This window comes from Diorhabda carinulata, chromosome 2, assembly GCF_026250575.1.
Source record: "Diorhabda carinulata isolate Delta chromosome 2, icDioCari1.1, whole genome shotgun sequence".
Taxonomy (NCBI): Eukaryota; Metazoa; Arthropoda; class Insecta; order Coleoptera; family Chrysomelidae; genus Diorhabda; species Diorhabda carinulata.
This window is the reverse complement of record NC_079461.1, coordinates 32,022,141-32,048,928: the sequence shown is the minus strand read 5'-3', so window position 1 is coordinate 32,048,928 and position 26,788 is coordinate 32,022,141. Positions and strand designations below refer to the sequence as shown.

Here is a 26,788-nt window from a genome sequence, read left to right as displayed (position 1 = left end):
TATTTGATGGTGATGGAAGATATATCGTTTTATATTTATTAATGAAATAAATAACAACATAATGTTTATTTAAGCTGAAATTTAAATATTTACTTTTGAAGCAATTCACATTAAATTGTATTCATATATGTGACTTCCCGGTTATATTTTTTTTCGCCACTTCTGTGGAACGGGTAAAATGTGTATTACGATTACGTCACATTAATAGGATGGAATGAAATTCGAAGAGTATGGTAATATAGTCGATTTAAAATTAAGAAGAAACACGTAAAAAATAATTGAATATCTAAAACTATTATGTAATAATATAATTAAAATATTTTTAATCAAGTATTTAATAATGAATCGCGAAAAAATGTTCAGTAATTTGACAAGTAGACGCGGCCAATTTAAACTTTAGAATTAGAACAAAACAAAAACTTTAATCAGTTGTTCGGGAACAAAAATATACCAGAAACGAGATATTACTTATAATATAAAATGAATTTAATGATATTGTTCATAAATTTATATTATGCCAATAAAAAAACCATAGAAACATAACCTCTATTTTCCGAATTCGTAGCTCCAAGCAGTATTCAATTAAAAGTTGATAAATGATTAAATTGTTTTATTATTTTATCTAAATTTGTAAATCATTTTTTCTAGTCCATATTATAGTGTTATCTAGCTCAACTATTGCTTTTAAAATTTCAAGTCATTTAGATTAAGGGAGGTCAAAGTTCATGTACAGTGGAAGGGAAAATAATTTACATTTTGGAAATATTACGATTTCAAATTTGATTATCCTATTATAAAGACTGAGCACAATGATTTTATTAAAATCATTCAAGGTATTATCATCAGATTATATATTCGACATATCTGTAAAGTTGCTGTGTTTTTTCCTAGGTTATGCAAATGAGCCAAAGGCTTTACAGTTGTGGTTTGAAAAAAGATGTGGTTATTATATCAGCAGTTAGAACACCCATTGGTACGTTTTTGGGACCTTTTGGGCCATTATCTGCCACACAACTTGGCGCAGTTGCAATTGAAGCGGCTGTAGAAAGAGCTTGTATCCCCAAAGACGAAATTCAAGAAGTTTATATGGGTCATGTTTGTCAGGGAGGAGCAGGACAAGCACCAGCAAGGCAAGCTGCTATATTTGCAGGTTATTGATATTTTAATTTAAACTCCATATTAATTAAAATTTAGAATATTAAAAAATTATATTTCTTAATATGTTTTGTTAGAGATATACAATTGACAAAACTTGCTATGAATATTTGTGAAATCTGATGAACTAGGTGTAAAGTACCTAGGTTTTAATAATTTCATTAAAGGTGTTCAGAAATTCCTGTCATATGCAGCTGATGCTAGACATGTCACCTTCAAACTTTTTTTGAAAATGACGCCGTTGGTCAGTTTCTTAAGCAATCTCAAAAAAATTTCTATTAACTATCTTTATACTCCTTATGTTGTTTAAATTGTTTGCTACAAATCTGCCTATTTGAATTGCCATTATTTTTTTGACATATTTTGGAAAATATTTGAAAACTATAATATACAATAAAGTTTAGAAAAACTGATACAGAAAACCTTCGACCAAATCTCCCCACTGCTCCTTGAATGGCAATAATAAACACGAGATTATATCAAACAATCTATCACTGCAGATATAACTTATCAAGAATTTTTGGGAAGTGTTTTTTGGTATATCCCTAATAATCGACTTCAAAGGGCGCTAGCTGCCTTAGTGGGAACTTGGTTAATATTTAATATCTGTAGCAAATTTTTGGACATCCTGTATATCAGTTCTCTCATATCTTTTTAGGGCTTCCAAAGTCAACAGTATGCACAACAGTGAACAAAGTTTGTTCCTCTGGTATGAAATCAATTATGTTTGCCACACAAAGTCTTTTATTAGGAGATCAAGATGTCATACTAGCTGGTGGAATGGAATCTATGTCAAATGTACCATATTATTTAAAAAGAGGCCAAACTCCATATGGAGGTGTAAATCTTAATGATGGTATAATAGTTGATGGTTTATGGGATGTCTATAATAAATTTCATATGGGAAATTGCGCAGAAAACACTGCAAAAAAACTAAATATTTCAAGAGAGGAACAGGACAATTACGCAATTAATAGTTATAAGAGAAGCGCTGAAGCATATGAGAAAAATGTATTTGCTTCAGAGTTAGTTTCTGTTAAGGTGCCACAGAAAAAAGGACAACCGGATGTAGTAGTTTCAAATGATCAAGAATACAAACGAGTGAATTTTGAGAAATTTGGAAAACTCCCAACAGTGTTCCAGAGAGAAAATGGGACTGTCACAGCAGGTAATGCTTCAACTATAAATGATGGGGCCGCAGCTTTAATTCTCACAACAGCTGAAAAAGCGGCAGCATTAAATGCTAAACCTCTAGCAAGAGTCTTAGGTTACCAAGACGGTGAATGCGATCCTGTTGATTTCCCTATTGCACCATCCATACCAATCCCAAAACTATTAGAAAAAACTGGTGTAAAAAAAGATGATGTATCCATGTGGGAGATAAATGAGGCTTTTAGTGTTGTAGTACTAGCCAACCAGAAGATTTTAGGACTGGATCCCAACAAAGTTAATATACATGGCGGCGCCGTAAGTTTAGGTCATCCCATTGGTATGTCAGGGGCAAGACTTATTGTTCATTTGGTTCATGCTCTGAAAAGTGGTGAAAAAGGAGTAGCAGCTATTTGTAATGGAGGTGGTGGAGCCTCTTCGATGATGATTGAAAAATTGTAAGTGAAAACGGATTTATTTGGATTATTGGCAATGTAGTGTAAGTTTATAACAACATAAGGCTAAAGGTTTATTTTTTATATAAAAATATGTTTACATAACTGTTTATATATTCAATTTACTTCATTAAATTTTATATTAAAAATATTTGTTATTGTTACAATATGTTAATTTTATTGACTAATCCTTTGGCATATTCCGTTTTTTATCTTTGAAACTGATTCCTTTTAATTATAAAGTTTGAGTTAAGATAAAATTTGCTAAATGACAAATTTCTCATATATTTCTCGGCTGAAATGTGTAGAAACCCACTGTGGTTTGAAATTTAATTTGCAAAAATTAACGCTTATAAATATCTAATTCAAATTTTGATGCTATTCTGTATTCTTATATCATTTGTTTCGTACCTCATGTCTCACCTGTTGTCCACTGCCAATCCTATGCTTTAAAATATTCTCTTAAGTTTAGAACAATCTAAAATGATAGGTGCCTATATAATCATATAACCAGAGACAAAATTACTACGAGGAAAAGAAGAAGAAAAACCTGTCAAGCTCATAGAGTTCATATCAAAGATAGAATGGCATATAAATGGAATTGTTTCTTGGCCGAAATGTATCAAAACCCACTTTGAATTTTGTCGTTTTCTATATTATTATGTCATTTACTGTCCGCGTCATGTCTCTCCTGTCTTATATTGCCTTTAAAGCCTATCCTGTGCCCCAAAATATTATCTTAATTTCTTTAGAACGGGTATAAGTATTTATAGAAAACTAGTTTATATGATAATTGCATAATAATATGACTAAAGGCAGAATTATGGAGGATAAAAGATTAACCTCCAAATGAAAAACCTGTCTAGCTCATAGAGTTAATATTAAAGATAGAGTGCCATGTGAGTAGAATTGTATTATTGAAAGAAAAAAAGGTTTACCACCTTGTTTTTTATATTTCATTCACAGAAATCAAGGTTTATAACTATCTACTTCTTTGATATATATATATATATATATATATATATATATATATATATATATATATATATATATATATATATATATATATATATATATATATATATATATATATATATATATATATATATATATATCGAACAGATCTAAGCATTTATAGAACACTGCAGAGTATTTGATAACTGTATTATCATCTAAGTAAAAAGCAAAATTACAAAGAAAGAAAGAAGAAGAATCTTAAAATAAATAACCTGTAGAGGTAATATTATAATAGAGAGATAGGCGTGTAAGTGGAACTGTATTATTGGGAGAGAGAAAGCAGCGGTTTCTTTCTCTCTCAACTTTCCATTGAAATCAAAACTTATTATTCTTATCCTTTTCCATTTCCACTAGTAGAAACTTCGACATCTTGTTGATCCAATCAGAATTGAGTAGAAAGTAGTTTTCTCTTTCTCTCTATAAGCAGTTGGGGGCGGACTCCCACACTTTATCTTCAATATTAATTCTATGATTTACTTGTGTCAAATTCATGTGCGTCACTTCCTACTGCATAATGTGTTGCCTAATTATGAGAATACTTCAAATATTAACTGTAGGCGTTTGTTGACAGAGATGACGATCTGCTTCCTAACGAACTTCCTAAACTGACATTATTCACCAGAGATCCATGTCCTTTATGTGATGAACTAAAATCAGAGCTAGCACCATTTTTGGAAAGGGTCAATTTTAATACAGTTGATATAGCAAAACAAGAAAATGTTCGCTATTTACGCTTGTATAGATACGAAATTCCAGTATTATTTTTAAACGGTCAGTTTTTGTGTAAACATAGATTAGATAAGAGATTGTTGGAAGAGAGATTGAAGGATGTTGAGAGTAAAATAGAGACTCGATAAAAAGTATTTTGTAAAATATTACACCAAATGTTAATTTTACAAATAAAAGACTATTAATAAAAGTATTTTATTTAATTTCTGTAATTTATAATTTGTACTCATGTCATCTTACGTATCAAGAGCTGTAAGTACCATATAAGAAGATGAGTAGAAAGACGTGGATCGACGGAGTAGCCACAAAATTATTAACCACGAGCAGGGCAGAGGTGGTGAATGCAAACTTCACGGTTGGCTATGACATGTCAAGAGCATGGCTTCTATGGATCCATGAAAAACGAAACAAGAACCAATGTCGTATTTTTCCGAACGGCTTAGTCAAAAGATGGTTGTGGTGCTTTGTTATAAAAATATAATCTATTTTAGAAAAATAAAATAAATCAGAAAACGTTCTACAGTGGTAGTGCTAGTGCACGTTATTATTGATCTTTGTCATTTGTCATCCAATTTTTTTACTAACGCGTTCCCAATGTTGGGTATAAGAATTAAATCCCAGCCTACCGGGTAGGCAACAAGCAATGCAACCAGGAACCACATCAAAATATGTTGCACAAATATAAATAATTTCATTTATTTAATAATTTTATCCTCATTATTTCTTGACATTTCTCATAACATTTGATTTATGAAATCAAAAATGACATGAATTGACGTCCAGTGAATCAGATTGACGTCTATTGTTATTTGATGTTGATCGATGTCTTATTATCACGGTTTTACATACAGGTCTGGAAACCAAGCCCAATTTCTATAAAGCGGCTTGATTCTCTTGTAGTCCGGAAATAGCCATGACGCGACACTGGTATCTAGAGATGCTAGAGATGGACGTGGGTGGGACACGGTTACATGTAAGACCGTGGGGTATTTTTACAACGATTATTTGTTCTTATTCAATCACTTTTATATAATTACGTTACATATTGACTACTTTTATTTATAAAAATTCATTATTTACTTTTTCCTAACAATGCCCAAAACTTCTTCCTTTCGGCACAAAACTCGAACTCACTACATGGTTCCTGTGAGGAGAAATCGCCACTACAGAAAATGCGCCAAAAAACTCATCCAAACTTGGCCCTCTAAATATCAAATTTCGTACTTAAAAACACCTCTAAATAACATCGATGTGCGTTTTTTCAACTCTAATGATTATTGCCTACGTTTATCAAGATCTTAAAATGATTATTTGCATAAACTTATCAACTATTTCATATAAAACATTAATACCAACTCAATTTAGGCAACACACATTACATTAATCTATAACCAGTGTCCTCTACTGGCGATGCTAGAGACGAAATTGGTGCTAACAAGCATACGTCTAAACAGAAATATAATTGGAAGAATCGTTACAAAATGTACAGTAATGAGAATCGACATTCCTTAATGAGTCACATTACTTGATGCAATAATAAATATTGTCTCGTTAAGTAAACAGAATAAGTAAACAACGTTATTCAATCTTGGCGTTTCATCAAACAATAATGTTATCAGACATTGTAGACATAATAAAATTGCAGTTTAAAATTAATTGCATGCCTAAATTGAATTACGATCATCTTTAAGTGGTTTTGGGGAAGCAATTGATGATAAGAAAAAAATTAGAATAATAATTATTACAAAAATGACCACATATTTTTATACAGTACTGGAAAATCGGAAAATTCCATTCAAATGACAATTTTGTCATTATATAGATATATAAAACTGACTTTACACTTAAAAATTCTCAAGCTATGATTTGACCACACCATATTGCCTCGTTTGTACCCAAACTTGCCTGTTTTATGCCTCAATATTGATATTAGAAAAAGTATAGTTTTGTTTGATCAAAAAGATTGCAGAAGGTTTCAACTACAATTGTATACGCACACACGCTTTTACGGTTTTTAAACCATGGCCAAGAGCTACAAATTTCCGTCATTCTTAGATCCGAGCTTGGTTTTTCACAAAAAGGTCTCAAGTTGTTGTCGAGACAACATCGCATAAGTCGTCAAGATGTCAATCCATCGCTTAAGATCAAAGAGGTAAAACGAGGCTTCACTGTCTTTGTAGAAGGCTATGAATAATTCTTTAAGTCTAATTTCAATTTTTCATTTACCAAACTTGAGTTTCTATCAAATCTTCAAAATTTTAAAACAATAGCAATGGTGTTATTAAGTTGGAATCCTTAAATTGCGTTTTTCTAAGTTTCGATAAAAGTTGAGTTGCCTGGTTTTTCCCCCCAACCCTTCAAATGCAATTGATATCTTGAATATGAAATCAAGGATGAAGAAATTTAAAATTAATAAAAGAAACATTAATTAAATGAATTGGTAAAACTATTAAAAGAAGGAAAATAAAATAATCAAATGAAAGATATAATTTTTGGTACAACAAAACTAAGTTGAATATTTTTTTCACGAGCAGCAAGCAGAGATATTGAAAAAAAAATAACCGTATTCAAGTGAAGAAAACAAAAAATAAATCATCTTATTTCAAGTAAAAGGTAAGAGAAATTTTGTACGAACCATATAAAAATAATGTAAAGGTACTCCAACTAAGTAGTATTTTATCTATGGATGGCGGACAATGATCGATATTTATTCTGGATTTTTAATATATAAGAATGAATATACAGTTTGTTAGTTTTTATTAAAATAAAATATTAATAAAAATGAGGATTATTTCACATTTTTTCCGAACACTTGTACGACATAATCCAATCCTTCACCTGTCTTAGACACAATCTCCAAGTTTACAAATGTATGATTGATTCCGCCATCTTTAATTGATACACGAGCCCCGGGTGTTTGCTCTCTGTCCGGTTCCACGATCACGCAGTAAATTTTAGCATCACCATGCCATGGTAACTAAAACAAACTCGAATTAGTAACGATTTTTCCATCTTCGATATTGAAATGGCATTCAATACAATTCTTTATAGTTCTTAGTAATATAATCTTACAAATAATGCTACAATATTACCTCTTCAATTCAACTTCATCCCTTCAACTCTCCCACACTAAATAAAAATTTGTATTGAAGATGTTTCTCTTTCACTGCTGAAATAACTTTTTCCCTACCTACTTAATATTTGACTCCAGACCATCTTGGAAACAGCTTATATAGGAAGCTAAGAAATGTCCAAGAAGGCTCAATAGTATTAAAAATTTCCCATCTACATTCAAGTGAACTGACACACAGATAATGACGTTACTGTCCAGTGAATAAAAGCGACAAATAATTTGGATTAATATTCACAATAAACACAAAAAATTCACCATTATCATTGGTGATACAACCGACTGTTATTCTAAACAAAAAAACGACATAATTAAAATAGTGTTATTTATAAGATTATTTACATCGATGAATTTTTACAATAATTTAGTATTGCGTAATTACTTGTTTATTTCGATTACAAGGTGATGTCCTTCACCTCACTTTCAATCTGAGTCCACTAAAGCTTGTGCAGATAGCAAGTAAAAACTGTTAGGTTTCACTTGTGAGACTGAAAAGGAACGTTGGACTGAGTTATGATGTCACAAGTGAAAATAATCTGAGTTTTGGTGTAAATGGAAAGCAGCTATTATCCCTATTTTATTCACGAAGCTTCCTTTTGATTTGGATATGAAATTGATGAACCCAAAATATACTTACAGTTGCATTTCTGGTGATAAAAGGAATTCCCGGTTTTCTAACATGATCTTGATACACCATATCTGCCAACACAGCTTTCGCGCAATCTCCTTCTCTTAAAGCAGATTCTTTACCAGGTTGAATATTTTTCGATTGTTCATTCTTCACTTGATCACTTTTTACATGTAAAACACCGAAAATGAAAAAGAATATCACTGTATTATAAAACTTGTGATAATACATTCTTTGTAGATTGTATAATGTTCACGTCAAAAAAAGTGTAATGACAATTTGAAATTAAAATAATTTGTCAGCAAATTGTTAACGTTGCTGTCAAAATAAATGTGATTGGATACAGTCCTAGTTTTAAGAATGGAACGCACCAATAGCATTTCACGAAGGTTGTTTTAAAAGTATTCGAACTAACAAAGAAACAAGACTTTTTTACATAATCATTTTTATTTTTCAACATAGATTATACACTTATCCCAGATACATTTGTTTTCCTATTGATAAATAACCTTTTTCTCCTTAAATTAGGTTTCTACGAGTGAGATAACGTCCTCTTCTGATGAAAATCTCCTTACTGCCATTGAAATTTTAATGTTATAGACCAGGGTCGATAATTTTTGAAACCAAAAAAAAAATAGAAGGCTGAAACCTTCCCAAAAGGAAGAGAATATAATAAAAATGGTATATTACACCCCGAGGTGGGTAATGTACAATATGATGCTACAAATTGAAGAAAAAACTGATATTTCGAAACATGGAAAACTGTTGGCCTTCCTAAAACGACAAAATGTGGGCTTCATTTCAATAAGTATTTTGTTGTATTTTAGTTCATTGTTGGTTTTTATTGCTTGCCATTAAATATTTGTCAAAGCGTTATATTTTTAAATATAAAAAATATTCACCTCGAATAGATGAGAAAAATTTTAACGATTACATTATTTTCGAAGGCGGTAAGTGAGGGCGGGAAGTAGAGGTGTGTAATATGACACATTTTAACTTTCAATGACGTTAGTAATGACAGCATTGCATTTATGGTTGTAAATAAAAATAATTTACCGGCGATATGACGTTGGGAAGGGGAAGACGTTTAGTTTTTAAGGGTAAAAAACGGTTTATCTCAGTTTCAAGCAAAACTACTGTTTGAAAAAGCTGCAGGTAATAAGACAATCTACAATTTTTGTATTTACACTTTTTTCACATAACCTTAAAATTGATGTGAAAAATTGAAATAACCAATTTTTTTGTTTTTCATTTTCAATTTTACAAAAAACATGTTTTTTCATGAAATATGGTGAAACCTTTTGATATCCCAAACACGCTGTAATGTATTTGAGTTAAAATATTTATTCTTTCATCTTATTTTGACTTAATATCGATTAAGCAACCTAATTTTGAATCAAAAAAATTCTCCCGTCATAATATCTGCTGTTTTCAGGAAATCAGTAAGATTTTTGTTCACTGAAATTTCCACTTTCTGGTGGTGTAAAAATATATTATCAGCACCATGGTAAATTTTCTCAGAAAAGGCAAAAAAATAAACGAAAAAAGCTCGCATCCGAAGGTTATTTATTAAAACTTTACACTCTTTCTTTGTTACATTGATAAACCTAAGTATTTAGAGTGTAAAATTTTAATAAATATGTAAAAAATGTAATAATTATTAAAAGAGAATTTTCTAATGGAAGTTTTTTTCCTTTTTCTTGACTTCTCTGAGAAAATTTACCATTGTAATGGTAATATTTTTTTACATCATCAGAAAGTAGAGATTTCGACAAACAAAAAACTTTTAAATAAAGCTGATATTTTGACGGTAGAATTTTCGATTCAAAATTGGGGTGCTTTTTCAATATTAAGTCAAAATAAGGTGAAAAAAATAAATATTCCAAATAAAATAAATTACAGTGTGTCATGGACATAAAAAAGTGTCTTCACCAAATTTCGTAAAAATGTTTTTTGTAAAAGATGGAAACAAAAAACCAAAATCTTAGATATATCAATTCTTGATATACATTTTGAGGTTATGTAAAAAAAGTTGAAATACAAAAGTTGTAGATCTTTTCATTACCTAAACTTTGTCACTGCGACTGTCAACTATTTTTCGTTTCACTTTCATTATATTCTCCTTTTCCAATGGGTTTCCTACATTATTTTTTCGAAGAAACGAAGCGTCCAAAATCTAGGGAATGTCTCTTAACGCGTGACAAATATATTCTCAACTTATATTGATCTTCAGGTTGAGATCAAGAACTTTGCAGACAATTCTCGTAAACGATCAAGTTCCAATTAAAACGTCCTTGTGATGCACAGGTCTTTTATGGTTATATCGTTTTAAAACCATATTTGAGTTTAAAAAAATTATATTAAATTCCAATTATTAAAGTTCAGCTTTTTTTAAAAGTAAATAAGTAGATTGCGTAGCGGCAAGAAGCGGACTTGCACTGAACAGAGGCGAACAGAAACAGAAAGGGAGCAGCGAATTTTTATGTTTTTCATACAATCAAAACAGTTATAAGTTTTTACTAATTATTAGACTTGTGTACAGCAATAGAAGGATCAAATAATATTCAGAGCAATTGGTTTAGATTCAAATCCCCAATAATCCAACAGAGTTTGAACAAAAGTAGGATGTTTGTGAAGAAAAATGCCTATTCTTTGAAGATGTAACAGGTAAAAACAATAATGGAGGAATGCCTTGCCATTTGTTCATCAAAAGAGCATAATAAATAAAAAAGTTTAGTGAGATGTTGAGTCTCTTCAAAAAAGATCGTAAAAAATTGGATAAAATCTTATTATTTGTCGACAAATATAGAAATCAGTAACATCCTGTATGTGCAACAAAGCTGTAAATGTTTATGAATGGGGTCCATTCTATTTTTTTTTAATTATTCCATTTTCTCCGAGCTTTTAAGATAAAAATGAGAGCTAAACTTAAAAACCAAAATTTTAACACTTAATTAACCAAGTAAAAATCCAAAAACCTTAAATTCCTCGATTTGGCTCCAAAAACTGTAATTAAAATTTTTTTTCGGAATTACAAATGAGAACTAACAATTCGAAAAAATCAATCGTATATCATAATTTGAACAATTTTTAAAAAAAAATTAGGTTAGATGAGGATTCCTATTTTTCATTTTTAATGCTTTTTTGTAACGTTGCGTGAATTTCACCATGATTTAATTGGTATATAAAAAATTTGTTTCTTGTTAATAATATGTTTTTATTTACCCAAAAAGTGTTGATATTTTAGTTTTTTAACTTAGGTCTCATTTAAATTGCGCTAGAAAAATGAAAAAAAAAATATTGAAAAAATTTTCGTTCTGTTATGACCAAAATTAGAGTGGGCCCCACTTCAGATGTTTATATTCTTCTTTTTTAATAGAAAGAAATTTGTACATAGTGGATGAAATTTGACGATTTTTCGACTTTATTTGAGATTTTATACTTTTATGGTTGATAAACGAAATCATATTATTACTTTTAGGAATAAGAAACAAATACACTAATTAAATCATGACGAAATTTACGCAACGTTACAATAAAAGCATAAAAAATTAAGAAACGTAATCGTAACCTAACCTAATCAAAAAATTTATAAAAATTACGATTTTTTCTGACAAATTTTTCGTTTTAACATGCACTTTCCGAAAAAAGTAATTTTGTACTATCGAAAAATCATTCGATTTCGATGAATTTTTTTTTAAATCTTCATTTTTCGGCGGATTTACGAAAAAAATTCTGGGAATGAAAAAAAAATGAAAACTTATATTGATTTCAGGGCTTTAAATGTTGAAAATGCAATCATTCACGTATAATTATTGATAATTTTTTTCCAAATATTCAAATGAATTTGTTATATTCTTTTTCATAATCTACACAAAAAAACGAACAAACTGAAAAAGAATTTATACAAAAATGTTGATTTATCATGTTTTTACAATTAAAAGTAATAACAATTTCTCTTAAACTTGACTTTTTTTTTACACATATAATCGCTTGTACCTTGTTAGAGATAAAAAATGATTGAGCAATCATTTTTCAATTTCTTTCCAAAATTTTCATTTTTTTTGTAGATTAACAAAAAAAATGTATGAAGTTGCGTTTGATGCTTTGTAAAATAAAAAAGTTATTAACGATTATATAAGTTAGTTTCAGGTGAGATATTTCCCATATTTTTTTCATAAATCCGCCATAAAAACGAAGATTTAAACAAAAATTCATCGAAATCGCCATGATTTTCTGGAGCCAAAAAACGAGGGGACCACGAAAAATACGACAGTATTCGAAAAAAAATTTTATTTTTGAGACTAATTTTTATGTTAAATGTACTGAAAAAATAAACGAAATTAAAAAAATTATCAATTTTCTATTATCAAAAATAGAGTGGACCGTACTCCCAAATAATAACCAAAATACTCAATATCGACTATAATTATTATAATTCCGTTCTTTTCAACTTATATTTGAATAAAAATGTATTTTTGTTATCAGTTCAGGAGCGTAGATTCTATAACCCACCTCCGCGTCCCCACTTAGAGCACGCTAATGCCTACAGTACACATAAAATATTTTATTTTCTCGTACAGTGTCCGTCTGCTCGATGACGGCACGTAGTGGTTTTACCAGCGGTGACCGTCTAAACTCAACGTGCACCTACAAGCGCAACGCAAAGGCAACAGCCTCCGTAGAAGAGTTCTTCGACTCACCTTCTTGGACTTTTTCTCAATTCTTGTTTTTAGATTCTCTTTACCTGCCACCGGGTGGATGTTAATTTAAACCAGTGTCATACAGTGTAGTTGAATTTTAATCATAATTTTGGAATATTAGTCGTGTATTGTTGTAAGTGAACAATTGTTGTTACCTGGGATACTGTCTACATTCCTTGCTGGCCTTTTCAAGTGATAGATTTTGTGTAGTGGATTTCAAGGTGGAGCTAGCAGGTACTTTTTTTTATTTCAATACTTACTGTACTGTTTTCTTCATTTTATAAACGTTTAGGAACATTTGTTTGTGGTATTTTGTTTTGAAAAAATGATCTAACTACCAATTGTTCTATGTTTTTATTAAAATTAAACAAACAAAAAGATAATTATAAATAAATCGGAGTGCCAAATTCCTTGACAGTAATTAATAACTTCAAGCCTATACACGTAACTCATTATTAATTTGAAACAAATTTAAACCATTATTCGTTTTGTAATTAATAATGCAGATAACTGTTGCCTACTCGTATGTTAATATAAATATAAAAAACTCTTACTTAGATTCTTGGATTTTTCTAACATTATCTTGATTACTTGTCCGAACAAATATGAAATTAATTCTGATTAGGTACTTCTGTGTTTTATACATCCCATTACGTTGTTGAAATGTTATAAATCAAAAAACACGTGCTACATATAATTACTATATATTAAATTAATTGATTTAAATCATTTATTGAAATGATGACATCATTTTTTATTGTTAAATGTTACTTAAAACCTCAAGTTCACCAAAACGAATATCTTTTTCAACATATGGAAACGAAAAACGTGGTTAATGAGATTAAAGCACTCAAACGGGATTTTTAAGAAAAAGTCTCACGCGTCACATATACAGGGTGTTTCGGCACTTGTAGAGATTTTTTTTCATACGGCCCCTCGTTTCTTAGTTATATGATAATTCTCTTTAGAATGTTCATTTTTGCTATCTTTAGATTGTACAGTTAAATGTGTGTAAAGTTTAAAGGTGTCGTCAAGTCCTATAACACCCTGTATAATTTTTTATTACAATATGAGCGTTTAACTTGTATGTTTGTAACTGACTTTTTGGTCTCAATTTTACCCTACTTTCAGCTATCAGATTGAATTTAAACTCTGTACAATCCAAATACTTCTGGTGTGCAAACTACGTAAGCGCGCAGTGCCAGACTTGCAAAATCGAGAAATAATCATCAACACACCTATACAAATCAAAGACGTGCTTAATATAAACATTATAGCAAAAAATAAAAAAATCAGGTTAAAAAACTTTCTGTGTTTCGGAATTGATCTAGTAAAAAATTATAACGTGTGACATCGAGTCCTAAATTTGGTTATCACAATTTTGAGCGAGTTATGTAACATAAGAGACCCCCCTTACGTACATCTTAACTTAAAGAGCCAGAGCCAGAGCAGCTTATAAGAAAATTAAGAAAGAAAGGAATAGTGGAAACGGAAGTCCTACTAAGTGACTAATTTTCAGTTATCGAAAAAATCATTCGGGTAGTCCCCGGATTGGGATACAAATTCATATGTATTGAAGTTATTGTAAAAATGTAACATTTTATTTTCTATGTCAATGTTTGTTGCTTACTTTTCAGTTTGATTATTGCCAAGACGTGTTTTAATTTTTATTCAACTATAATTTATTTCATTTATTAGTCCTAAGTCTAGTCCTAGTCCTGGTCTTCTTTTTCGTATGATGGTTTCTATGGATTTAAGAAGCGTCAGTTTGTTGCCGAGGTCAGAAATTAGATCAAGTCTAATTTAACCAACGACTTATTCCAAACTATTTGTTCCTATACTCTTATATCAGTCCTAGAGACTTGAACTATTAGGTCAAATGAACCCAACAGCCAAAAAATATTTTTATTTGGAACCATACACTACTAGCACTTAGCTGAATAGCCATTTTAAAGTCAATAACAATTTGAAGTGAAGAAAACATGTAAAACGTGTAATTATTATTAACTTTTTCCACGTAAACTCAACATAAATTCCATCAAGAATAGCCGCATACCGAAAAAAAGAGATTCGTTGGTTAAAGTTTGGTAGGATAAGGAGGATTTTTGTAAGGAAGGTTTCTTTGTTTGAGTAGGCCCTGATATAGGAATAGATCCTCTGCAGAGCTGGGATTGTGGTGGTTTCGTTGGGTTGTGTTTACCTAACTATTTCTAACGGGAGATTTTGGTCGAATGAAAACAAAAGTGAAGCTGGAAAGCAGAAACGGCCCTTCTCGGTTTGTCCTTTTTTTATTTTTAAGAGGTTTTATTTGTTTTTTTTTTTGGTTTTTCTATTTCTTTATATTGAATTTATTTTGGGGCGGGCGGTTACAGCTGCGGCTGCATTATTCCCTATCGTCGGCCATTTGGCTGGAGAACTGGGTCACCAGGTTGCAGGGAAACCGCAGAAAATCTGCAACACCGACGATCGACGAACTGCATAGGGTGGGTACTGGGGGTCGGAATTCATCTGATTGATATTGGGGAATGATCGAGGAAGTTGAGGTAGATTTCAGGGAGATCATCGTATGCTGTAGGTAGCAATCGAAGCCGCATACTGCAGACGTATAGAGAAACCAGATCTCTTTATCCTCTACTTTACTTTTTCGCTCATTAGTGGTATTAGGTTTTCATTGTCCGTCCTGTAGCATATGAACTTTTTCTCTACGTCCTCTTACGTTTCTGATATTTGTTTTGATCTTCTTTTCCTCCTATTACTTTCCTATTAAACAGATACATTTATTATTTTCTCAAATGCCCTTTATACATGGTTTTGTGTTTTCGTTTTCCACTTCAGTACAGTTTTATGCTATTTATAGTCATTTTCGTTCATCTCCACTTCTCACATTCTTCTCTATTTTTGAATAGAATGTTTCACTTTGTTATCTCAACCCATATATTTGGAATAGGCTACTAAAACCATCCTGATATTTCGCATATATTTCAATTAGATTGTTTCACTACTGTATATCCGAAATATACTGAAAAGTTTGCAGGAGAATGTGCGAAAAAATAGATATGTTAAATGGGCAAATGATTTTTTTAACATGATATTGGGCCATACTAAAAATTCGCGAATTTTTGGTTGCTAAAAGTCTTTCATCTCTTCACAACCGCTTTACTACCAGATTTAGCACCCGCGATTCCTGCATCTTTCCAAAAATATGGAGGACACTATTTACTTTACTTTATTTGAAATAAAAATTTTAACGATATTTTTTGACCACACCTCCTGTTCTATGTGGAAATTTTTTGCAACGGATATTTAGGGTTCGCTTTTTTATATTATTAGGTGTCAATTATCAATTATAAATATGCAGAATTCACAAATTTTATTGATTTCACATTTTACCATGACAAAATATTTCCATGAGTCCACAGTTAATTACTCATCATATAGAATACACGAAACCATGACGTCATTAATGAAATTGATTAACGCTTAATTAGTGTGTAAACATGTCCGAATGACTAATCTGAAAAATTTTGAAATGAGTTCAACAGCATTGTTGAAAATTTATTATTTTCTAACAAATACTTTCAATTCAATGTAGCGAAATAAATTTTTTTTTTCGCATCAAATATTAGCGAGTAAGAGGGTTACGTGGTTACACTCTAGATTTTGTTAGTTAATTTACAGTCTTTCAGCTAGTTTATGAGTTTCTCTTGGTCTTCTTGAAGTTACTTCTCCGGTGAATGTGGCAGTTGATTCTTCTTTCGTTCGTTGACTTCTAAATACGAAATTACACTATATGAAGTGGGTTACGTGGTTACACTCTAGATTTTGCTAGTTAATTTACAGTCTTTCAACTAGTTTATGAGTTTCTCTTGGTCTTCTTGAAGTTACTTCTCCGGTGAATGTGGCAGTTGATTTTTCTTTCGTTCGTTGACTTCCAAATACGAAATTACACTATATGAAGTGGGTTACGTGGTTAAACTCTAGATTTTGTTAGTTAATTTACAGTCTTTCAGCTAGTTTATGAGTTTCTCTTGGTCTTCTTGAAGTTACTTCTCCAGCGAATGTCGCAGTTGATTCTTCTGTCGTTCGTTGACTTCTAAATACGAAATTACACTAGGTATATGAAGTGGGTAACGTGGTTACACTCTGGATTTGGCTAGTTAATTTACAGTCTTTCAACTAGTTTATGAGTTTCTCTTGGTCTTCTTGAAGTTACTTCTCCGGTGAATGTGGCAGTTGATTTTTCTTTCGTTCGTTGACTTCTAAATACGAAATTACACTATATGAAGTGGGTTACGTGGTTACACTCTAGATTTGGCTAGTTAATTTACAGTCTTTCAACTAGTTTATGAGTTTCTCTTGGTCTTCTTGAAGTTACTTCTCCGGTGAATGTGGCAGTTGATTTTTCTTTCGTTCGTTGACTTCCAAATACGAAATTACCCTATATGAAGTGGGTTACGTGGTTACACTCTAGATTTGGCTAGTTAATTTACAGTCTTTCAACTAGTTTATGAGTTTCTCTTGGTCTTCTTGAAGTTACTTCTCCGGTGAATGTGGCAGTTGATTTTTCTTTCGTTCGTTGACTTCTAAATACGAAATTACACTATATGAAGTGGGTTACGTGGTTACACTCTAGATTTGGCTAGTTAATTTACAGTCTTTCAACTAGTTTATGAGTTTCTCTTGGTCTTCTTGAAGTTACTTCTCCGGTGAATGTGGCAGTTGATTTTTCTTTCGTTCGTTGACTTCCAAATACGAAATTACACTATATGAAGTGGGTTACGTGGTTACACTCTAGATTTGTCTAGTTAATTTACAGTCTTTCAACTAGTTTATGAGTTTCTCTTGGTCTTCTTGAAGTTACTTCTCCGGTGAATGTGGCAGTTGATTCTTCTTTCGTTCGTTATCTTATTTTATACAGAAAGTTAGACTTTTTCTATATACGAAATTACACTATATAAAGTGGGTTGCAGAGTTACAGACTAGATTTTGCTAGTTATTTTATAGTCTTTCAGCTAGTTTATGAATTTCTTTTGAACTTTTCATAGTAGCTTCTCCAGTGAATGTGGTAGTTGATTCTTGATTGACTTTTCTTCAAATATGTGAATTGAATTCGGCTTTCACAATCACAATTATGAATTAAACAAAATAATTGTGGTAATACTACAAATAGAATTACTAATCTCTTATCCAAACTAAAATATCATGTAATAAGTATGTAGTTACTTATTCAATTACGCATTCTATTTAAAAGTTATCAAACTGCTTCGTTATTGACGACTGCTGAAGAAAGTAAAAGAAAGTATCAGTATATATTTGTGTAGAATATGCATTTTGACATTATATTGCTTATTCTTATTAATTATTGTAACTGAAATGAGCTTTTTTAACAAAAATAGGATATTAAGAATAAAAAATAAATCCATTATTATAGAGTTTGTCAAAGATAAGACATCTCTAGATTCAAATCCAAATTGCGGCTTCATTATAAACTGAGAAAAATGGAAAAGGGAATCTAATACCCGATGAAAAAAATTTTGGAAAAAAATAAAATTCTGTGTAAAACGTATGGAATGAAAAATGTAATGCACGATACAGTGATATTTACATCGAATGTATATATTTCCTGGTTTTTAATACTTGTTTTGTAGTTCTACCTACTTACCTACCTATCTCCCCACTACCATCTCAGAGTCTATCCAATATAACGAGTTTACAAACCGATTTTTCAAATCAAAACTATAATCACGAGCGCTCATATTTATTTTCAAGAAGGATCCAAAATCTCGTTATAAAAATGAAGTTTCTAAACTTCTTTTTTTCTTATAATACCTCGGTATCAATTAAAATCACCTAAAAGTATGAGTAATTTTTGTGAAATTTTTTAATGAAAGTACGATACTAGAAAAAAATTAGATTTGAGGTATTTAAATTCTTCAAAACTCAAATAAGAATTTTGTCGTGGGATTGCGGTTTTACTCCCAAACAAACAATCAACGGACGAAATGAAAAAAAGGATGTAACAACACATAAAACAAATAGTTTGTAATTCATACATTATTCCAACAACATTGTTAATATATTTTTACGTAACCTTGAACTAAAATATTTGTTTGGTCAAAAATTCTGAATTTAAATTATGTGTTTACTATGAGTACTACTGTCTTTTTAACCGGGCCTACAGCTAACATCTGTCGCAATAAATTAGAAATGAGCACTTGAAAATTGTAGTATAGTTGCTGGAGTACTGTTTGAGCTCGAGATGCAAAAGATCTTCTTCTTCTTATTCATTTTTAAGAACTCATGATCTGTTAGTTTTATAGGTTCCTCTGTATCAGATCCTGGGAGGTAGACTGCCAACTGTCCATCCATCTCTTTAAGGGTCGTCCGGGTTCTCTTTTGCCTATTGGTTTCCCTTTAAGTACGATGCCTGGCAGTCTACTCTTTTCCATTCTTCTCACGTGGGCGTACCAGTATCTGATACTAGTATGCAAAAGATTATTTATAATTTACTAAATTTAATTCTTAACTATTAAGTCAATTTTGTTCGTTTCAACTTCACAATAAGGGAGATTTGTGACATCCAGGATGTAGTAAGATGGGAGAGAAATCGTAGAAGGGAATGGAAAGACCACGTCAAATGACAGGTTGGCAAAGATTGCAAAGAAAGAAAAACCGAATATATGCCGACCACCAAGACGACAAGCTGGCCTTTATCATCCCATCAGCAGCTAGGCAACCATTGATGCAAATACAGGACTAAGTCCTAATGTACGATGAAGAAGAAAAGAAGAAGAACAATATATCATATAAAAGCACTGCTAACCACCTAGTACCATACTATTTCTGTTGAATCATTTATATTCTACATCGGCTTGCAATTCCGAACCAAATGGACTTGATAAAATATTGATTTCGAAAGTATCTAATATTTGTGAATTTATTGGTTAAACCCGATTTAATCACCCGAACTGAGGTTTAATTTTTTTCAACAGCTGTTCTTTGATGAATATAATTCTTGGTATGTCATAGAAACTTGGACTTGGAGCTGTTAGTTGAATCATTAAGAGGCAATTCAACTTATAGAAAATTCAGATTTTGACCAGAAGAGAACCAAATCTTTTGAATTATTTTAGTTTCAATAAAACAGAGCACATTGATAGTGTTCATGGTTAATTATGAGAATTCAAGGATTTCTATAGAGAAAGGCTTTAGTTGCTAGTTGTAAGTAGTAAGATACAACTTTCGCTGCACACTAGTTGCATCCTGCGGTCAACCAGACATGTAGGTTAGGTTAGTTTATAAAAGATCAACCAATTACTCTAAATTTATCCCCATCCATGGTAGTTATCCCAACATGAGAGGAGGTGTAAGTTGGTAATGTTTCTTTTACTTAGACCCCCGGCAAGAAAATGGTTAAAAATAATTCAATATTTAGAAATCGATAATTCTGGGAAGAATAATTAGTTCACAGTATCTAGTACCACATTTCTTGGAAGGTCTTCGGGATGCAATTTAAATAATATATTACAAGTTGTAATAGATCTTCAAGGGCACCATTTAGTCTATTTATAACTTAATGCAAGAATTCAAAACTGGTTTGGGTAAATCATCTCCATAGCTTAGAATAAAAAAACTGGGTTAAATTTTCAGTTAAAAAAATTTTATTCAAGTACTTCGAAAGGAATTTTTATTAATTATATGTAAGAAAAAAAGTGCTGCAAATGGTGAAGTAATTCAATGTTAAGCAATTTAATGATGTGATTTCTATTTTATGAACTATGATAATGACGATAAAAATAAAAGTCGTAACGCCATATTAGCGACAATAACCTATAAACATTGCGCTCTGTCTATTTATATCGCAAGAATTTACTTTCGTTTTTAATTATATCGACGTGTGTTTAGACAACACCTCAATTACTAATTAATAAGATTTATCAGACATTGAATTATTATTTAATAATCATACGGCGCCTGAATATAAACTGCTTTTACATATTATTTTATTTTAAATACAATATTTGGTTGAAACAGCGAGAAACAATAATTTTTTGAAATAAAAAGTAGCATGTTTCAGTCCTCAATTCTAATCATTTCAAGTGACAAGTGTAAAACCAAAATGAAACACATGAAACATAAAAGTTTTCTCATTTTTCTTTCAATTTTATTTCCAGTTAAATGCCGATTTAATGAAAAAAGTACTTAGCAGCAATTACATTGTAGAATTAAAAATGAATGCTGTTATACCAGGGATTATCCTTTGGTATGTATAGCTCCTGACGCATTGAAACTTATAATGAATAGACTAGAAACTAACAAGTCTGAACCTTTTAAGGTGTGCCTTCAATAGAAGCCCGAATTTAAGACAGTCACATGTCTGCATTAAAAGGGATCGTATCGAGCAACGGTATGTGATTAAATATTTGTATTTAAAAAAATTGATCCCAACGCAAATTCGAAATATTAATTCGCATTCATATCATATGGTATAGTGAAAAAATGGGGCAAGATGGAGCATGCTACCCCACAAAAATGCTTAAATGTTGTTTTTTAACCTATTATAGACATGAAAAAAATACGCTGTACAACTGGACGCAAATATTTGTTAAATTTCCCTGATACGCAACAAAGGTACAAAAGCCCAAACAAACAAATCTTTCTTTTCTGTTATGGTGCTAAAAAACAACCATCATAAACTCGAAAAGTGCATGGAAGTGGAAATATCAGTTGATGAAAGTTAGTGTTTTTTGTTGGTTAAAGATTAGTTTTAGTCCGACTCAATTCATCAAATTTCAACATGAATACGAGGATATATTGAAAAATACTTAGCATACTGTAGAACCAAACAAAATTTCAATGTCAAAATATTTTAGTACTCAATTACTTAATTGGATATATCTATTACATCGAATTTCTAACGTCTCTAGACGTTTTTTTCAGTCAAGAAAAGAGATGATAGTCGGACAGAGCCAAATCTGGTGAATAAGGGGGGATTTGTGTGCAGGAGCGTTGTCCTGCAAAAACAAAACACCTTTGAATAGCTTTCCGCGTCTTTTCTCTTCAATTTTTTACCGTAGAGTAGTCAGTAATGTCGAATAGTAATCTCTAGTTATTGTTCTACCCTTACCAAACAAATCAATCATGATTACTCCATGGCAATCCCAAAAAACTGAAGCAAGAACTTTTCCTGCAGATTTTTGGACACGAAACTTCTTAGGTTTTGGAGAACCAGAGTGTCGCCATTTCATCGATTGTTCCTTTGTTTCTGGATCGTAGAAATGTATCCAAGTTTCATCCATAGAAACAATTCGGATTATGAAGTCTACATCGTTTTCAAATCGAGCACAGATCGAACGCGATGCTTCTACACTTGCACGCTTTGGTCAACATTCAAACATTTGGGGATCCATTTTGCAGCAATTTTTCTCATAACCAAATTGACGTGAACTATATGATGAACGCGTTCCTATGAAATATTCAGTGCTTCAGATATCCGTTTTAGTCCAATTCGACGGTCTGATAAAATCATGTCATGAACTGCATCGATATTTTCGGGAACTGACACAGAAACTGGCCTTCCCGATCGGTCATCATCTTCGATGGAAAATTTACCTCTTTGCTATGGTAACACTATATTTTGTTTATGCATGGAACTGGTCTAGGCTAACTAGATATCAATACCTCCTCGTATATATTTGTGTGCTTAAGGTGTGAGAAAGTCATTATCGATAATTTCATATAGGGTGCGTCATCCCTGGTTTCAAGGTAATAAATACTGTAAATCTGATCACCATACCAAAATATACATACCAGAAGTACCCAACAAAGCACAGAAAAATTTTGGAAAAAAATATATTTATTCTTCAACGTAATCTGCTTTTTGCTCCATACACTTTTCTCAACGATGTTCAAAATGTTCGATACACTTTTTACAATAAGAAACGTCAAGATCCTCAAAATAGTTATTAATTGCCGACATCACCTCTTCATTATTGGAAAATCTTTGACCACCGAGTCATGGAAAAAAATAATCCAAGGGGGCTAAATCTGGCGAATAGAGTGCTTGAGGTAGCAATTCAAACTAATTCAAACTTTAATTCATTATTTTTGGCCATCGCATCAACTGATGTGTGAACTGGTGCATTGTCTTGATGAAACAACACTTTCTTCTTAGTCAAATGCGGTCGTTTTTGCTTGATTTCTTCTCTCAAACTTTGCAATAAGTTCGCATAATAGTCGCCTTTGATAGTTTTTCCTTTTTCAAGGTGAAAAAAATTATCCCACGCGCATCAGACGGTGAAAATTTTACTTTTGATAACGAAGAAGTAGACTCACCCAGAGTAGAATCTAACTCTGCTTTTATTTTGGTTGGGCTAATGCCATTCAAATAAAAGCACTGTATCACATAACGATGACTAATTTTTTCCATGTTTACAAATTCACTATTGATGGCTGCCAAACAAATACTAAACAACGTGGCGTCTTCAAAATTTAAATATATGCTGGATATAAGCAACTTCCGCCATCTCTAGGTCATGCGAGGTAATTCTAAGACAATCTTTGTACATTTTAAACTATGGGAATTAAAATTCAAACTTTGTAGGCCTATAATTCAAGAACGAGTATCTGTTTTTCCTTGTTAGTCGTGGAACACCCATTATATCTTCAATAATTAATAAACTTTTATTAGAAACCATATATAATTTCTAGGAATATAAGAACATCTGGAACAAAATGTGGATTTAGTAATTTTATACATCACAATATTGTGGCTTCCTTCGTTGTGTTGGGTTTGGCCGTTTCAATATAAAAATACCAAGAGTTTACTGACCTAACTTCTTCGATTATTATTCAGTAGACGACACTACGAATTTACAGTGTTTTGGTTATTTCGAAAAAGTGAGGTGTTGAATAAATAGTGTTAGAAGAAAGAAGACGTTGACCTTACTTATCTTTTTAATGGCAACAGTTGTTTTGCAATGATAAAGTTTAGTGTAACAGGAAGTTGTGCATATTATATAGGGTAGTTTGCTATAGAAAAAACAAAGTGGAAAAACATTCTGAACATAATGTTTCAATAAAACTTTCGAATATATATAAGAGAGGTGTTTGGCGTTCAAAATAAATTCTACACACTATTAAAAGTATTTTGGCTTTCTTGAGAGCAAGTTCCTCGTTTGAAATCCATACTTATTGTCTATATTTTTGTTTCTGGGATATAATTGTGTATGCATACACATCATCTATCATAAAAAAAATCACTATGTAGAAGATATACATACATTGGTTTAAATTTTTTAAATGCAAACAACATTTTCATCGGTTTTAAGCAATCGCGGCACCTATATTACAAACAGCTTTTCATACCTAACATTTCATACAAAATATTGCAAACCCGTTGGGTCAAGATATTTCATTTATCCTATTCGACGATCCCTCATACAAGGGCACGAATTTTATCAATCAATTTTGTAGTAGTTATAGGAAATTAAGGTCCTGGATTTTGATCATGATCCGTGTTTAGCGTTGCCGGACACAGTTGGGCTTTTTGATTGGATGTGCTGGCAAAATATACGGTGTCCTGCTTTTCACACTTCACCGAGCAAGGGCCGAGCATGGTCGAGCGTAGGCAAGTCGACTGTTGTTCCCTATGATTTCAAAAAGCTGTTTGCGTACAATAAGTGACCATATTTTAAACCGATGTGTAGTCAAGATTGATTTTAAGTATCTCTAACTATTTGTCAGTATTACATTACGATCCCAAGACGTTTTTTCCTTGATAGATCAGCAATTGTCGAAAGAACGCAACAGATTATATCTTTAGACTGTAGCTAAAATGTTGGTTGCAGAATATAATTCGTCACAATTGACGTTTGAGGATTTTTACAACTACGTTTTGGGAGAAATTGTGCTTTTGAAACCTAACCAAAAATAAGAATAATGATTTGTATTGTTCAATTTGAAGACAAGAAGATTTGCTTTGATCGTTTTTATATGTTGTTTTGCTTTGCAAAGTCGTAGCAGGTAAATAGAACTTATTTGCAATTATCTTTCATGCAAATTTAGAAATATTGATAAATATTTATGTATAATATAATTTTATTGATGATTAATTACTACTGAAACACAAAATCCTCACTAATGTAAGGTGTTTGATCATTTTACCCAAAAGTCCCACTAAATTGGCTGGCCTGTCTGGCTATTAAGTGAGGCAACCTGGCAACACCGTCCGTGTCCATATTTCCTTTTTTTAAACCACTGACAAATCATTCCATAACGTAAACTAATCATAGAATTCTTATCATCTTCAGAAATGTGACCTTTCTGTTAAATTGCTCTCGTATTTATAAAGACAACAGCTTCATTCGCGGTAGATAATTTAGACACATTCCGAATGTATTCTGAAAAATTTCTGGACGTGCCAAATGCGCATGCTTTGTTCAGAATATGTTAGGAATATACATACCCCCACGAACGATTTATGAACATCTAAAATTATAATTTGAATTCAAAACTAGCTAGGAAAATAAAAAGTATATAATGAACTGGTCGAATACAGTTAAGTAGGAATCGAAATGAGTTAGATGTTATTTCGTAGTAAATATCACAAAATGGATGAATGTACATGCGCCCGATTAAAAATCCTTGACCTTGTCCGAGAAATACGTTCGGAATTAGAAATATGTGCTCCTCGTACACAGGATTTTAAATCCTGAACACGTTTTATTAGCACCTTGAACGCACAATTTCAAACGTGAATCTGGCAACAGAACATGTTCGGGATATCTACCGCGAACAAAGATGTAGAAACAATCATCACTATCTTTATTCTAGTTCCATCTTTTGGTTAATATTTTTTCAATTCGATTTCCCTTTTTTACTGCTTAAAGTCCAAGCAATTAAGATTAATATTTCTCATTTCTTATCAATATACTTTTCAAAAGTATTGACTATTTTGTAAGGGACCTGTGATAAAAACTGGTTTTTTCATAATTGCTTGTCAGGAAAGTATATACAATATGAAGGCCGATATAAAAAAACGGGCTATTTTAGAGGTCAGCAAATTATATAGCTTTTCGTTAGAAAATATCGCGTGCGCTAAGCTCTCAACGCGACCGATCCTCATTTTGACGTGATTTCAAGAGAAAATTGTTGTACCACATAATGTAGGTCGAGCGTAAAGTAAATCAATCGGAATTTTTATTAAAATTGCACAAATATTGTGGACATGAACAAAGTAAATTCGTAAAACAAACAGAAATCTGCGAGGAAACGTTCGTTGGAAATAAAATTTAGAAAACTTGGTACAACGTTTTATTCTTTCACCTTTCCAGAGTATTCCAGTTTATTTTTTCCTATTTCGATGAGGGTTTTTCTTTCTTAGCTTCTACCTCTCCTATTTGGTATATCCATTTTTCTTTCGGTGAATCTCTGCCTTTTCTGATGACATTAATCTGTTCTTCAACACTTTTCTTGCATGTCTGATTTTATTGTCTTTATTGTTTTCACGATTGGCTGTTGCTTTGACACTTTATTCCTACATTTCTTTTCTTGTGATCAACTTAGGATTCTGGATTTGATAAAGCTAAAGTGACAAATCAATCACAAATATTTCAGTCAAAGCTGCTAGCAATAAACATTTGTATTCAGAAGTGTTTGAATAGAAACCTTGCTAGTTAACACATTAATATTTTTTTCAATAGCCAAACGACCTTGGGAAATGTAAACAAACTTTAAAGAACTAGCTAATAGCTCTACTGTCGCACAACAACGAACAAAATGTTTGGCTAAATGATCAGATGGAGTTTCGCAAAAACACTCG

General features: G+C 31.5%; 3 protein-coding genes across 4 annotated transcripts in view; 2 read left to right on the top strand and 1 right to left on the bottom strand.

The window, feature by feature from the left end:
* The first annotated feature begins 31 nt into the window (after nt 1–31).
* Nucleotides 32–4,695, top strand: LOC130903712 (acetyl-CoA acetyltransferase, mitochondrial). Of its 2 annotated transcripts, XM_057815949.1 has the most exons (4): nt 547–833; nt 892–1,150; nt 1,814–2,762; nt 4,348–4,695. In XM_057815949.1, the coding sequence occupies exons 1-4, from the start codon at nt 810–812 to the stop codon at nt 4,631–4,633; spliced, it is 1,518 nt and encodes a 505-aa protein (XP_057671932.1). In that variant the 5' UTR covers nt 547–809; the 3' UTR covers nt 4,634–4,695. The 2 variants fall into 2 exon arrangements, with proteins under 2 accessions (XP_057671933.1, XP_057671932.1); XM_057815950.1 differs by lacking the exon at nt 4,348–4,695 and having other exon boundaries at nt 32–833; nt 1,814–2,908.
* Nucleotides 4,696–7,243: 2,548 nt separating this feature from the next.
* Nucleotides 7,244–8,553, bottom strand: LOC130903901 (uncharacterized). Its single transcript, XM_057816273.1, has 2 exons — nt 8,273–8,553; nt 7,244–7,482 (listed from the first exon to the last, which is right to left on the bottom strand). Exons 1-2 carry the CDS (start codon nt 8,492–8,494, stop codon nt 7,294–7,296), a joined length of 411 nt encoding a protein of 136 aa, XP_057672256.1. The 5' UTR covers nt 8,495–8,553; the 3' UTR covers nt 7,244–7,293.
* Nucleotides 8,554–12,818: 4,265 nt separating this feature from the next.
* The window catches only part of LOC130902726 (sodium-dependent transporter bedraggled), an 80,160-nt gene continuing 66,190 nt past the window's right edge, over nt 12,819–26,788 (top strand). Inside the window, exon 1 of the mRNA XM_057814990.1 lies at nt 12,819–13,200. The gene's annotated coding sequence lies outside the window, so the exon portion shown is untranslated. The remainder of the gene's footprint in view (nt 13,201–26,788) is intronic.

Excerpts from the sequence above, each read along its gene's own strand:
- LOC130903901 (XM_057816273.1), bottom strand. The coding sequence starts at position 8,494 with ATGTATTATCACAAGTTTTATAATACAGTGATATTCTTTTTCATTTTC. Across the intron at positions 7,483-8,272 it reads TTATCACCAGAAATGCAACT|TTACCATGGCATGGTGATGC; the intron begins GTAAGTATATTT and ends AGTTTGTTTTAG.
- LOC130903712 (XM_057815949.1), top strand. The coding sequence starts at position 810 with ATGATTTTATTAAAATCATTCAAG. Across the intron at positions 834-891 it reads TTTTATTAAAATCATTCAAG|GTTATGCAAATGAGCCAAAG; the intron begins GTATTATCATCA and ends GTTTTTTCCTAG. Across the intron at positions 2,763-4,347 it reads TCGATGATGATTGAAAAATT|AGATGACGATCTGCTTCCTA; the intron begins GTAAGTGAAAAC and ends GTTTGTTGACAG.